Genomic DNA, 15812 nt, shown 5'->3' on the forward strand with positions numbered 1-15812 from the left:
CTGTGAGCAGTTTTCGGCCCCATATCTAAGGAAGAATGTGCTGGCATTGGAGAGGGTCCAGAGGAGGTTTACAAGAATGATCCTGGGAATGAAAGGGTTGACATGTAAGGAGCGTTTGATGGCTCTGGGCCTGTACTCACTGGAGTTTAGATGGATGAGAGGGTATCTCCTTGAAACCTATCGAATATTGAAAGGCCTGGATAGATTGGACATGGAGAGTATGTTTCCAGTAGTGGGAGAGTCTAGGACCAGAGGGCACAGCTTCAGAATAGAAGGACGTCCCTTTAGAACAGAGGTAAGGAGAAATTTCTTTAGCCAGAGGGTGGAGAATCTGTGGAATTCATTGCCACAGACAGCTGGGTATATTTAAAGCAGAGGTCGATAGGTTCTTGATAAGTAAGGGCGTCAAAGGTTACGGGAGAAGGCAGGAGAGTGGGGTTGAGAGTGAAAAATAAATCAGCCATGATCGAATGGCGGAGCAGACTTGTTGGGCCGAATGGCCTAATTCTGATCCTATGTGTTATGGATTATCCTTCCTTAATTCCACTTAATCTGAGTAACCTGCTAGGCCATTTCTAGGTGGCTCAAATCAGCTACATTGCTATGAATCTGGAGTCACATTTTGGCCAGATTCGTTAAGGATGTCATTCACTGTTGGATATAAGTGACATTGTTTGCACCTCTTATAGTTAAGGGTTACCATGACTTTTTATTAATTTTCCTGGACAAGGGCATTGCTGGAATATCCAACACTTATTGCCCAGCCTTTGTTGTCTTGAATAGGTGATGGTGAGTCACCTTTTGAACCACTGCAGTCCATCTGGTGAAGATATCTGCCACACTGCTCCAGGATTTTGCACCAGTGATGATGAAGGAACAGTAATATATTTCCAAGTCAGGATAGTATGCAACCTGGAGACAAACTTATAGGAGGTGGTTTCCCTTGCACTTAATGCTCTTGTCCTTGGTAATAGAGGTTGCTGGTTAGGCAGGTACTATTTCATTGCCTAGCAAATAACTGCAGTGCATTTTGCAAATAGTTTGAGCTTTTCATTCCAGTTAGTTAATTGAATTTAAATTCCTCAGCTGTCATGGTGTTATTTCATCTTGTATCTACAGATGAGTAGTCCAATTCTCCGAACATTAGTTCGGTAACTTAACCACCATACTACCTTGCCCTTTGATTTTGATATTACAATTTGTCCAATGAGTGACTATGCTTTTGTTAAAAATGGATGTCTTTGAAGGAAAAAATAACAAGTGCTAGAAATACATAGCTGTTTAATTAGTGTCTGGTAAAGGAATAGAGACGTTATGATGTTTTGGAAGTGTAATGTTTACCAAATTAATAACCAAGAAATAATTAGAATTATATTGCTGTCGCAATTTGTAATCTTCATCAGTCAAGTGGATGCAGAGTGGGTGAAATGCTCTAGCCACTTGATTAGAAGAATGCTACACGTATTCCTGATTAAAATGTAAGCGTTGATGAGTGAAGGGGTCTTTGGATTATTGAGACTGCTTTGAATTTGAAACCATTGTTGACACTGAGGATTTTCAGTAAACCTACTGTGATTCAGTAAATACAGAACTTCCTTTAAATAATTCTAATGCTCATAATTTCTATCTGCTTCATTATTGTTTATCCCTTTCTCCCCTCTGTAGATCTTCAATTGATAGTGAACCTGCTTTGGTCTTGGGACCTTTGAAGTCACATCAGGAACAGCGACGGGAGCAGCAGCTGGCAGAAATAGAAGCCCGTAGACTTGAGCGTGAAAAGAAGGGCCAGAAGGAAGTGGAGAGAGAGCCTCCAGCTCAGGAAATTGTCGAGGAACTTGAGGGACCTTTTCTTTATGAATTTTCATACTGGGCAAGGTAAGATCTTATGGTAATTAACAATCCACAATTGCATTTAGGGTTTTCTTATTGTGTATATACAGCTATTTAAAACACTAGAAAAGAGAAAAAAGGACTGCATTTTAATTTATTTTACATTTAAAATGTGAAAATGAGCAAGAAAATTAGCTGGCTGCGATTTCATTTTTAGAATATTAAATGACATGGAAATCCTGTTAATTGTATATATTGCAAGCATCAATGCAACCTTCTCCACTAGAAATAGGATGATTTATGTTTAACTATGATTTATGAGTACTATTTTGTCAATTTATTAAGTTAAGCATCTTATCGGATTTTAGCCAGATTCTTTGGATGTCCTCTGTCCATTGCACTCAATTCTATTAAGTTGTCTGTGGGAAATGGTCTTGTCTATATAAAATAAATTGCTGGTTCAGATTTATTATAGAAATAGAAAAATTCCCTCTTCATCTGGATTGCTTTCAAAACAAGAGTAAAGCACATTTCTGAATATGCACTGCTTTAACTTTAAAATATTGTGCCGTATATTTGTCTAATTTGATGAGGGATTTTCTTATTATCACCTTTGTTCTTTGAAACTTGTATGACAAATTTTGGAAACCTTGTGAAATGTGTACTTAAATATTTTCAGTAAATGTATGTATGATATAAAAATGTGGTTGAAAAGATGCTAACTTAAATTAGTGTCTCAATATTAAAGGATGTAAATGATCTTGTTTTTTTAGACTGTTTTAATTTTTTAAAAAATCCATCATAGTGGAAGTTGGCCTTGTGTATTTTTTTTCTTTATTCATTTTTTGGTATGTTGGCATCACAGGCGAGGCCAGTATTTACCGACGAACCCTAACTGGCCTAGAGAAGGTGGTGTGAGCCATCTCTTTCAACCAATGAGTTAAAGTATGGTACAACTGAATAGGTTGCTCAGCCAATTCACAAAGCAGCTAAGAGACAATCATGTTGCTGTGGGTCTGGTGACACTTGTTAACTAGATGGGGCATGGATGGCAGATTTCTTTCCCTGAACGATATAATTGAACCAGATGGGTTTTTATGGCAATCCTTTAGTTTCATGGTCATCTCCCCAATTCATTTCTACATCATGTGGAGTGGATTGGTTCTGGGGCTTATTCCTTTGTCTTAACTCTCCTGAATAACCTGGTTTGAGTTGGCTTTAACCCATACTTTACTGGGAATTTGATCGTGTAGTTAAAGCATAAAGTACATTGTCCTTTCTCCACAAAGACTAGTTTTGTAATTCTCAACTGCTTGGCTTTTAAGTTTTATGGTCTAAGATATCACAAAGCTTCCATATCTAAACCATATTATTTTGGATGTATAGATGCTATTAATAATATTTTTGTCAGCAGTGCTAACTCTAATCTTGCAATTGTTCGGATTTTCTGGTAGAGCTGGAGAAAAGATTGCAGTCACACCCTCATCAAGGGAACTTCTCTTCTACCCTCCGTCAGTGGAGGCAGTCATCACTGGAGGTAACCTTTATTACCTTGAAAGATTAAATAGTAAAGATAGGAAAAAAAATGCAGTTTTTATGTTTTGTACTCAATTATTTCAATCTTTTATATCCTCCTGGTAAAACACACAGGTCCTTGGTGTAATCTCTAATCTGAAAGACAGAACCTCTGATGCTGTTTTCCTACAGTACTGTCCTGTTGGGTCATTCTGTATTTTTGTAGTCATGTCCCTGCAGACCATTGACTTGTGATTTAGAAATAAATGTGCCATCAACTGTTGCTACAGGAATGTTCTGCCACAAGAGATATGTAGGGGAGGGGTTAGTAGGTTGCAGAAGAATAATTGTAGAAAATGACTTGTCCTCCTAGATTGACAGAGGAAGACAATAAAGCAGACAGTGGAAATAAAATTGGAAATTTTATTAACCAGAGATGAAAAAAATATAATGGTTGAACTGTTTAATTGTGTTTTTATCTGACTATTAAAAGAAGTCATTAGTCATTTTAGAAATGAATTGGAAAGAATTATAATTCCAATATAGAACAGCACCTCTGAGCCACCGGCAGAAATGTAATGTAATTCTAGTTAGCTGCCTAACCTTTTGGTTTTTATAAGCTGCTTAGATGTACATCAGATTTAAATTAATGTGCCCATTAATTTATACACAACTAATAAACAGATTTTACTGTTATAATTTATCATCTATCTAAAATTTGGGTAGTAATGCTAATATCGCTAGGTTTTCTCAAAAGTCCAGACTTGCATATTTCAAGTGTAATAAATCAGCAAGATAAATATAAATGCAGATGGACTTCAGATGCTTTGGTTTGAGGACTGGGTTTCTGAGATTCATGGGCTGGAAATGGTGTGCATGCATTTGTCTGAACACCTTCTGTTCTAAGTAATTGCATGCACTTTTTAGAATAAACTTTGTTATAATACTGATATTTTGGATAGCAGCGTTGGTAATACTTGAGATAACAATCAAGGCACGTAATGCTCTAAGAAGGAAAATAGCTCAAATTTTAAATGCTGATGACGAACATTACCAAAACATTCATTTTGGTTCAAGGAAACTCAAGGAAACTTGAGTTCACCACTTAGAAGTATTTAATTGAAAGTTCAGATTGCTAATATTCCTTCTCTTCTGACATCAATTTATTGAAATACAAGTAAAGTTTAGTCACACAATTGTTCTGGGATGATACATGGCAGCATCAGTGACTTTTGAGAAGTACATTTAAATTTTTCAGTTAAATTCTGAGTACAATAATTTTGCTTATCAGATAAATCACATCTGATGTATTTCCAAAAATTATTGCTGCAGTTTGGGCAATTTGCACTCTCAAGTTTGCTGTCATGACAACAAATTTTTACCACAGATTAAATGATTAAAAATTTCTCGGTCCTTTCAGTTTTATTACTCAAAAGGAACTACTTCATGTATTAATGATCAGCTATTATAATAACTTGCATTGGATTAAAACTTGTACCCTGCATATATATTGAGATGATTAAATGGAAGTGTTTCAAGGTGAAGCATAGAAAGATATTTGATGTATGTAAAGTATGTATTGTTCATCTTGTTAATGTAATCATTTTGACCCTTGTAATCATTTCTTTTACGTAATTCCTCTATGCATGTAGTACTTGACTCTGACATGGTTTATTCTCAGAATTTTTACCAGAGGTGTTCTAATAGTAGGTTGACCTGAATGGAATAGGCTTTTTTTTAGTAATATCTTGTAACTTCATTTTGCAGGGTTTATAATTATCTTGATGAGGAAATTGAATGGATTGTTGGCTTTCTTAACAAAAAAAATATACCTGTTGCATCCAGCTATCAGCGGGAAAAAATATTTTTTATATATATTATTTTATGTGTGTGTGTGTATATATATCTATATGTGTGTGTGTGTGTGTATGTGTGTGTATGTGTGTATATATATATATATATATATATATACACACACACACACACATACATACACACACACACATATATAATATATGTACCTTTCATTGATTACCTTCAATAGTAAACAGTCTAAGAATGTTTAAGTATTTTACATGAAGCATTTTCAATCTAGTGCTGCCAATTAATAGATAACATTTTGTTGCAGATACTTGTCCGGGAAGGTTAATAGAAATTCAGGGAAAAGCTGGCCTATTTCTGGAAGGACTGGTACACCCAGCACTGGAGGGTGTTGAGATAATCATCTCTGAGAAAAACACAGTACCACTTATCACTGTGTTTACTAATGAAGAAGGGTCATACAGGTAACCTGAAGAACTCTTATGGATGTTTCAGTATAATAAATGTAATAAACCTTGGGTGCTGCAGTGGACTAGAAGGTTTCCCATCATTTTATTTAGTAATATATGCTTCTTAAGAGAAAGCTAAGCTGTGCACATGTTGGGATCAAGACTGTTTGTGCTATGTAGTTTACAATGTAAAAACCAGAAATGAGTTGTATATGCTGTCCCCAAGGTATTCAGATCCATACACTTTACACCTTATTGAATATTGTGGTATGATGAAAAGTACAGATTTTGAATAAATATTCGAAGTTGGGGTATCCTTCTAGTGAGAAGTTGCTTTACGGTCTTTGGATTCTCAGCTTTTCATAAAGACTAAGGAAGCCACTGGGGGGCAGTGTGGACCTTTGACTAGAACGGGTTCTATAATTCTGTTTCAGTTCAAAATTGTAAGCAGTGAGATACAATAAAATAGACTTTTGAAAGCGCCTATTCTACTACTATTGGAATTTCTATATGTCATATTTCTCTGTATAAGTTTAGATTGTGCTGCAAAGTTCTGTTAGAAAGTAAATGAGCCTTGTTTCTTGAGATCCTACTATTGTTATATTTTTATCTTATACATTTTTCCCACAATACATTATTTTTTTCATTATCAGCCATCTCCTTAAACTTCTCTCTTCTGTCCCTCCACTCTCACCTTCAACAAATATGGTTGGTTACTAAGATAGAAACCATCCATTCAAGTTGTCTCAATTTCCATCCCACTTTGCCATATCCTTGAGAAATTTTTCCAAAGCATCTCCCATGTCTTTAAACAAAAGCACTATTTGGTCAGAGCTCGAAATATTAATTAGCTACTTATTTATAATAAGAATCATTTGGAGTTCTGAATGTCAAAATGGTTTATCTTGTGTTTAAGCTAGATAATTCTGACCTGTTTCTTCTCCCCTCTCCTGCATTAAAACAATGTAGGCCATGTGGTCCCTTGAACTTTAATAAAATCATGGCTGACCCTATTTTGGCTCTGTAGAACAAAAATCTGTCCATTTTGGCTCTGAGTATTTTCAATGACTCAGCCTCCACAGCTCATCAAAGGAGAAAATTTCAAAGATTCACGAAAAGGGAAGAAATTCCTCCTCATCTCTACTTAAGTGGGCTACTGCTGCTTATTTGAAACTATGCCTTTTAAATTCCCTCTCAGCAAATAACTACTCTGTCAAGCCCTCTCAGAATCTTGCATGTTTCAAGAAGATCACCTCCGGTTCACCTAACTGGTATAGGCCTAAACTGCTTAATCTTTCCTCATAAGATAATATTTCATCCCAGAAAACAATCCATTAAACTGCCTCCAATATAAGTATATCTTCATTAAGTACGGAGACCATAAACTATACAGAGTGCTCAAGGTGCGGTCTCACCAGCACCCTCTACAGTTATAGTAAGACTTCCCTTTTGTTGTCCATCCCCTTTTCAATAAAGACAAACATTCCATTCACTTTCTTAATTACTTGCTTTATTTGTATGCTACCCAGATGGTTCTATGCAAGAGCTTTCTGTAGTGTCTCCAATTAAACAATATTCTACTTTTCTATTCTTTACACCAAAATATTTGGATAATTCTCATTTCCCTAATCTGTCACATTTTTGTCCAATCTTGTCCTATCCTTGCTTGACCTACCTATATCTCTTTGCAGACACTGTGTCCTCACACTTAGCTTTTCTACATATACCTTTGTAACATCAGCAAAACTTGCTAAACTATGTGATGAAACGTTAACACTTCCTCTCTTCACTGATACTGTCCGATTTTTACAGTGCTTTTCTTTTATTTCAGACTTCCAGCCACTGCAGTTTTTTGCTTTTCCTTCATCAATGTTATTAATATAAATTGTACGTAGTTTAGCCCCAACACTAATCTTTGTGGTACCTCACAAGATGTATCTTTCCAAACTGAAAATTGTCACATCCTACCTCAGTTTTCTGTTAACCAGCCAATTTTCTGTCCTTACTAATATTATCGCAGTTACCTTTTATGTGGCACCTTATTAATTGTTGAACCTCTTATGTAACTTCAAATATACTACGTTGACTGGTCCACCTGCCTTATTACATCCTCAAAGAACTCCATTTGTCAAAGATGATTTCCCTGTCATAAAAATGTGTTGATTTTGGGTGATTGTATTTGATTTTACAGATATCCTGCTACTACTTAATAATAGATTCTAGCTTTTTTTCTGAAAGCCAGATGTTAGGCTGGCTTGCCTTGAGTTTCCTGCTTTCTGTCTGTCTTCTTTGAACAGGAGTATTACATTTGCATTAAGGCACTTGAAAGGACAGAAGTGGTATAATTATCTTTTTTTGTTCAATTTACAAGGGTTGGACCACTACACAGAGACCAGGAGTATTCCATAACTGCTCAAAAGGAAGGTTTTGTTCTGACTGCAATAGAAGGAACAGTTGGTGATTTTAAAGCTTTTGCATTAGCAGGAATAACTTTTGAGGTAAGATAAGTGTGTAATTCATATTAAATAATTACCACGGAGTGTGCACTGATGTTGTTTCCTAGTTTTTAACTAACTTTATGGAAGCTGCTGAACAATGTGTTTTGCCGCACGTGGTAATAAGTATAGTTGTGTGACACGTGGCTCCTAGGAGAGCTAAATTTATATGACCATAATAGCTGACAATACTGATATATTTTGCCTTTCATTACAGAGGAATGTATTTAAAATCTAGAATTACATAAGAACATAAGAAATAGGAGAAGGAGTGGGCCATCTGGCCTGTCAAGCCCGCTGCACTATTCAAGAAGATCATGGGTGATCTGGCCGTGGACTCCGATCCACCTACCTGCCTTTTCCCCATAACCCCTTAATTTCCCTACTATGCAAAAATCTATCTAACTTTGTCTTAAATATATTTAATGAGGTAGCCTCTACTGCTTCCCTGGGCAGAGAATTCCACAGATTCACTACTCTCTGGGAAAAGCAGTTTCTCCTCATCTACATCCTAAATCTATTCCCCTGAATCTGAAACCCTATTTCTAGTTCCTCTAATTCTTCCAAATGTTGTCTATTTTCATAATTTTAAATTAAAACCACTACTTAACAGGTTAATTTAATGATTACCACAGTTGTTTGGGAGTTGAATTCTAAATTGCTACATGTTGAGATATATATTTCCTCAAATTAGTTGTGGATTAGTGTTTAAACTATTTAAGTGGTAGGCTGGTATTAGCTTTATGAAGTTGATGTGTCTGTTCAGTTTTCTAGTAACTGCAAATCTGCAAGTAATTCAATAGTTGGGAATCAGTTTGGGATTAATTCTTTAGATTATTTGCTGTGGTGCTTTCATATAATTCTAAGAGCTTGTATTTTAAAATCTTAGTGCCTACTGACTATACCGTCCTTTAAAATAGGTATAACTTGTATAGATCTCATTAACAGAATAGACCAATTCATTGATACTTGATTATGATTTGGTTATAACACACATCATGAAATTAATTGTATTTGTGAAATTATGAATTTTAATACTTCATTGAAATGTGTATATTACTATATTTGTAAACAGATAAAAACTGAAGAAAATCACCCCCTTGCTGGAGTCCTTTTGTCTCTTAGTGGAGGACAGTTCCGCTCTAATCTGCTCACACAAGAAAATGGCATGCTTACCTTTGCAAACCTGGTAATGTTTAATTCATCAAAATGTGAATTCATTAAGCAAATCCTAAATACAGTTCTCTGATAATTTTATTCTGCAGAATGTTTTTCTACTTTTGGTGCCAGAATTGGTATTAGGAGATTCCAGACCATTTAAAGAAGCATCCAGGAGCATAGCAAAGATTATTTTGCCTTAACAATGTGCTTAATTGACTGTAGTAAAGTAGTGTGATGTTATTGTCACCTGATGTTCCCTGTCTGTTTCCCTAATTGTAAATAATTGTGTTTTCCTGGTTCAAGAACTGAGTTGATACTGCTCGGATTAATTTTAGTTGGGACAGTGGGGGAAATTTAGTTCTCTCACAAATTCAGTAATCCAGATATTTAAAACAAAAACTATATTTCATGACCAAGTCCTTTTTAAGTGTACTTAAAAACAAATTTGCAACAGCATTTGACTGGTAAAAAAAATTGATGAAACATTGCTCTGCTGCAAGGACAAGCCAGCGAACTACAGGTTAGTGAGCCTAACATCAGTGGTGGTGAAGTAACTGGAGAGGATTCTGAGAGGGAGGATCTACCAGCATTTGGAAAGGCAAGGACTGATTAGAGATAATCAGCATGGCTTTGTGAGTGGAAAATCATACCTTACGAATTTGATCGAGTGTTTTTTTTTGAAGAGGCGACCAAGAGGATTGATGAGGGCAGGGCAGTAGACATTGTCTACGTGGACTTTAGCAAGGTTTTTGACAAGGTCTCACATGGTAAACTGGTTGGAAAAGTTAGATCACATGGGATCCAGAGTGAGCTAGCCAGTTGGATACAAAATTGTTTGGTGGAAGGAGTCAGAAGGTGGTAGTGGAGGGTTGTTTTTTTTAGATTGGAGGCCTGTAACCAGTGGTGTGCCACAGGGATTGATGTTGTTTGTCATCTATGTTAACAATTTGAAGGAGAATGTAGTTAGCATGCTTATTAAGCTTGCGGATGACACCAACAATGGTGATATGGTGGACAGTGAAGAAGGTTATCTAAGATTACACAGGATCTCGATCAACTGGGAAAGTGGGCCAGATTGGCAGACAAAATTTAACTTAGACAAGTGTGAAATGTTGCATTTTGGTAAGTTAAACCAGGGTAGGACTTGCACAGTAAATGGCGGGGCCCTGAAGAGTGTTGTAGAACAGAGAGAGACCTAGGGGTAGCGGTACATCGTTCCCTGAAAGTGGCGATACAAGTAGACAGGACGGTGAAGAAGGCATTTGGCACGCTTGACTTCATTGGTCAGGGCATTAAGTACAAGACTTGGGACGTCATGTTTCCATTCTTGTGCACAAGACATTGGTGAGACCACACTTGGATGTTGTGTGCAGTTCTGGTCACCCAGCTATAGGAAGGATGTCATTAAGCTGGAAAGGGTGCAGAAAAGATTCACAAGGATGTTACCTGGGCTGGAGCTCCTGAGTTACAAGGATAGGCTGGGGATTTTTTCTCTATCGTAAGAGGCTGATGGTGACTTTATAGAGGTTTATAAAATCAGGAGCATAGATAAGGTGAATAGTCAGTCTTTTTCCCCGGATAGGGGAGTCTAAAGCCAGAGGGCACAGATTTAAGAGAGGAGAAAGATTTAAAGGGGCCCTGAAGGGGAACTTTTTGCACAGAGGGTGGTGGGTATATGGAATATGCCAGAGGAAGCTGTGGAGGAAGGTACAATTACAGTGTTTAAAAGACATTTGGACAAGTGCATGGATGGAAAGGTTTAGTTGGATATAGGCCAAAAGTAAGCAAATGGGATTAGCTCAGGTAGACAGCTGGGTCGGCATGGGCAAGTTGGACCAAAGGGACAGTTTCTGTGACTCTAAATATGAGATCTGAATTGCGTCATTGACCTTTCTTCATCAGAGCATTGAGTAACTTTATGCTGTATTTATAATCTGTATTGCGTTGCAGAGTCCTGGTCAGTACTATTTCAAACCAATGATGAAGGAGTTTCGATTTGAACCTGCGTCCCAAATGATCGAAGTGCAAGAAGGACAATCTCTTAGAATCAAAGTTACTGGCTATCGGACTGCTTACAGGTTTGTGAGGGTAGAACCAATCTACATATTGTGCACAAAAATAATGTGTGGATTTTGAAATGGAAAACATGTAGTTTTACAATAGGAACCAGTAGCAAACGGAATAGCTCTTGTGTGAAAGCAATTATGGCGTTGCGTTCATTATTGCAAATCTCAGTGTTTTCCTGCAGAATAAAATAACAATGCAGAGACTTGGTTGAGGGAGGGGCAGGACCAGCAGCTCAGCGTTCCAGATTTGAATGTTTCAAACGTGATAAAAAGGAATATAAAAGAGGTAGGGGAGTTGCATTACCGATCAGGGAGAATGTCATAGTTGCACTCAGAGAGGACATGCTGGAGGGCTCATCCACTGTGGCAGTATGGGTAGAGCTCAGAAATAAAGGTGCTGTCGCTGTGATGGGATTATACTATAGGCCTTCCGGTAGCTAGTGGGAGATACAGATAAGGTGCAAGTTAAGATAAGTATAAGATATCTTTATTAGTCACATGTACATTGAAACACACAGTGAAATGCACCTTTTGTGTAGAATGTTCTGGGGGCAGCCCACAAATGTCGCCACGCTTCTAGTGCCACCATAGCTTGCCCACAACTTCGTAACCCGTATGCCTTTGGAATGTGGGAGGAAACCAGAGCACCTGGAGGAAACTCACACAGACACAGGGAGAACGTACAAACTCCTTACAGACAGTGGCCGGAATTGAACCCAGGTCGCTGGCACTGTAATAGTGTTATGCTAACCACTACACTACTGTGAGATACGTAGAGAGGTTTGGAAAGATGTAAAAGTAACAGGGTTGTCGTAGTGGGTGACTTTAATTTCCCCAGTATTGACTGGGGCTTCCTTAGTACAAGAGGCTTAGGTGGATCAGAATTTGATAGGTGCATGCAAGGGGGATTCTTGAAACAGTTTGTAGATAGTCGAACCAGTGAAGGGGCCATGTTAGACCTTGTATTGGGGAATGAGCCTGGCCAGGTGATTTGGGTTTCAGTGGGAGAGCATTTTGAGAACAGTGATCACGTCTCAAGTTTTCAGATAGTTATGGATAAGGATAAGTCTGGACCTCGACCTCAGGGAAAGAACTAAATTGTTAGGCAGGAGCTGAGGAGAGTAGATTGGGAGCAGTTGTTATTTGGTAAGTCTACATCTGACATGTGGGAGTCAGCTGATCGGAACTCAGGACCAGCATGTCCCAGTGAGGAAGAAAGACAAGGATGGCAAGGTTCGGGAACTTTGGCTGCTGAGAGATGTTGTAAATTTCGACACATACTAAGACTTAGGAAGCTTAAGTCTGACAGGGTCCTTAAGGAGTATAAAGAACGCAAGAAGGTAGTTAAAAAGGGAATAAGGCAGGCCAAAGGGGGCAATGAAATGTCCTTAGTAAGATTAATGAAAATCTCAAGGTTTTTTTATATACTTTTTCAAAAAAAGAATAGCGTGGGGGTGGTGGGAGTTAGGACTCCCAAGGACACAGGAAGGAATTTATGCCTGGAGCAGAGGAAATGAATGTATTGCATCGGTATTCAACAAGGGGAAGGACAAGGAGGATAGTGAGATCATTGTGACGCATGCTAATATTCTAGGGCATGTTGATTCAAGGAGGAGGTTTTGGGTCTGTTGAACAACATTAAAGTGGATAAGTCCCCAGGGCCTGATTGGATCTATCAATAGGAATAGGGCAATAGGGATAATCCAGCTAATTATAGACAGGTGAGCCCTACAGCGTCATCTCAATCGGTAGAGATATGGGTAGAGAAATGGCAGGTGGAGTTTAATCCAGACAAGGGTGTTGCACTTAGGAAGGTCAAATCTAAGGGGAAAAAATATACAGTAAATGGCAGGAATCTTAGGAACATTGATGTGCAGAGTGACCTTGGGATGCAGGTCCATGGCTTCCTAAAAATGGCAACACGATTGGATAGGGTGGTAAAGAAGGCAAACAGCATGCTCGCCTTCATCAGTTGGGGCATTGAGTAGAAAAGTCGGGAAGTCATTTTGCAGTTGCATAAAACTTTGTTTAGGCCACATTTGGAGTATTGTGCCCAGTTCTGGTTGCCGCATTACAGGAAGAATGTGGAGGCTTTGGAGAGGGTGCAGGAGAGATTCACCAGGATGTTGCCTGGATTAGAGAGTATTAGTTATAAGGAGAGGTTGGACAAACTTGGATTGTTTTTTTCTGGAGTGTCAGAGGCTGAGGGTGACCTGATAGAAGTTTATAAAATTATGAAAGGCATAGATAGGGTAGACAGAGTCTTTTTCCCGGGGTGGAAATATCAGATACTAGGGGGCACAACTTTAACATGAGAGGGGGGAAAGTTTAAAGGAGATGTGAGAGGCAAGTTTTTTTTTCACGTAGAGAGTGGTACATACCTGGAACATGCTGCCAGGGTGGGGGTGGTGGGAGTTGTAAGCAGATACAATAGTGACATTTAAGAGGCATTTAGACAGGCACATGAATATACAGGGAATGGAAGGACATGGATCATGTGCAGGCAGATGGGAATTTAATTTAGCACTGTGCTCAGCACAGACATTGTGGGCCGAAGGGCCTGTTCCTGTGCTGAACTGTTCTATGTTATGTAAAAATCTAACCTGCTGTGAATGAAAATTTGAGGAAAAAGTCACTAATAAAGCAAGTTCAATTTACTGATTGACAGAATGGTGAAAGTGATGTTACAGGCAATAAACTAATAGTGCATTTATTGAGAATTCATTTAACGCTTCATGTTTGAATGACTGTGATCTCTACTTTAGTGTGTGTTAAAACCTAAAATAAGCTTCAAAAAATGGATTGTAAATCCATTCTACTATAGCTGAACTGAAGTGGAACATTTTTAAATGTGAAACTCAGAATCAGTGAGTGTAAGTGCTTATCTGTGAGGTGCATTCTCCTTTATTCATATGGGATGAATCCCCAGTGCTCAGATTTTCATTGCAATTTCAACAGTCCGATTTAAAGGAAACAGTGGCATATCTCACTGAACCACCACAGACCAGTGAGTTTGCTGCCTGTTGCTCATACAGGATTCTCTGATCTCTGTGGTGTGGACTGTAAATCAAATATTACCCCATGGGAATGAGAGAGAGTAACAGGCTAAGCTGCTGTCATGAACTTTTTAGCAGTTACCTTCAGAGGAACTGAGGGAAAAGTTGTTTAGCCAAGGATGGTGTATACAAAAAGATATGAGAGTATTTTTGTTTTAATTTGGTTTTCTTGGAAGGCTATTCAAGACCGCCCCAGGATAAATAAATTGTTAGCTGTCCTGCTATCCACTTTTTTATATTTGTAGTGCTGATGCATTTCAGTGTTCCATTAGTACCATTTGCAAGTCTACTCTGTGATAAAACATACAGTCATTAAGTCTTGCAAATTCTGATGAGCACCAATGATGACTCTTGAAAGCTGGCAATTTACCAACTTAACCAGATTTGCCCCTCAACTGTTTTTTTATCATTAAAAGACTTCAGATGGGAAGCAAGATTTTTTTGGGAAGGCTATTTCTTGCATTCTTAATGGTCTAAAATTTAACCTTACAAGTCTGACCTGTATATTTTATTAAACAAAAGCTGCTATGGAACAGTATCTTCACTGAATGGGGAACCTGAACAAGGAGTTGCAGTGGAGGCTGTTGGCCAAAAGGATTGCAGTATTTATGGAGAGGATACTGTGACTGATGAAGATGGAAAATTTCGCCTCCGTGGTCTACTGGTAATGGATAAGAATTTAATTGTCATAAATTTAATCATGAACTTGTAGCGGTTGCTACTGCGAAATAAAACAAGACGCTAGTCGGAGGATTATCGAACAAGGAGTGGTTTATTTTTCCGCCTTGCGCGGGCTCTTTAAGGGAGACTGTTCCCGCCCAAAGCAACCGGCAATGACGTAAGTACTACGTCATCAAGACTTTCCCGCGTGCGCGGGTTCTCCCCGTCGCTTGGGAAAGACGAGGCCCGCCGCCATCTTGGGCCTCGTCGCTCCAACGCCGCGCGACCCGACTGCCGAGCCGGTTTGCCCGACTAAACGGTGAGTCGCCACAAACTCATTAAAGAGAGCATAGTCATGCACTTCTAATACTCAGAATGTTCCTGGGAACATGAGGGCTAGTGGAATCAATACTAAAAGTAGGCATTATAGCTTTACGTACTTTAAGATGCATTACTGAGAGCGGCATTATCCTGGGAAGCTGGTGTGAACCCCTGCCTCCCTGCTACTTGTGCCACAAACATAGTTGATCTTGTCGTCACGTGGTTTGTTGTAGAGCAGAGGAACCAAGACCCTGTGCAGAGGCTGCCAGTGAGTGCTGATGTTGGGCAGGTTGGGGTGTGCAATGTGACTGCTCAGCACGAGGCTGGAGCTGCGCCGTGGCTGGCACGATGTGTGTGGGCTATTATTAGGATCTGGCACCTCTTGTTCCGTGAACTGAAAGACTGCCCAGATCCTGGGGTTCTCTCATCATCTCCTGT

At 38.6% G+C, this 15812-nt stretch overlaps 1 protein-coding gene across 1 annotated transcript in view; it reads left to right on the plus strand.

Moving 5' to 3' along the window:
* nomo (nodal modulator) overlaps positions 1-15812 on the plus strand; it is a 50434-nt gene that overhangs the window by 23303 nt on the left and 11319 nt on the right. The window contains exons 19-25 of the mRNA XM_052020972.1: positions 1666-1875; positions 3285-3367; positions 5474-5630; positions 7987-8113; positions 9186-9299; positions 11222-11349; positions 14916-15057. Of these exons, the coding sequence (XP_051876932.1) occupies positions 1666-1875; positions 3285-3367; positions 5474-5630; positions 7987-8113; positions 9186-9299; positions 11222-11349; positions 14916-15057 (961 nt within the window). The remainder of the gene's footprint in view (positions 1-1665; positions 1876-3284; positions 3368-5473; positions 5631-7986; positions 8114-9185; positions 9300-11221; positions 11350-14915; positions 15058-15812) is intronic.

This window comes from Pristis pectinata, chromosome 8 (assembly GCF_009764475.1).
Source record: "Pristis pectinata isolate sPriPec2 chromosome 8, sPriPec2.1.pri, whole genome shotgun sequence".
Classification (NCBI taxonomy): Eukaryota; Metazoa; Chordata; class Chondrichthyes; order Rhinopristiformes; family Pristidae; genus Pristis; species Pristis pectinata.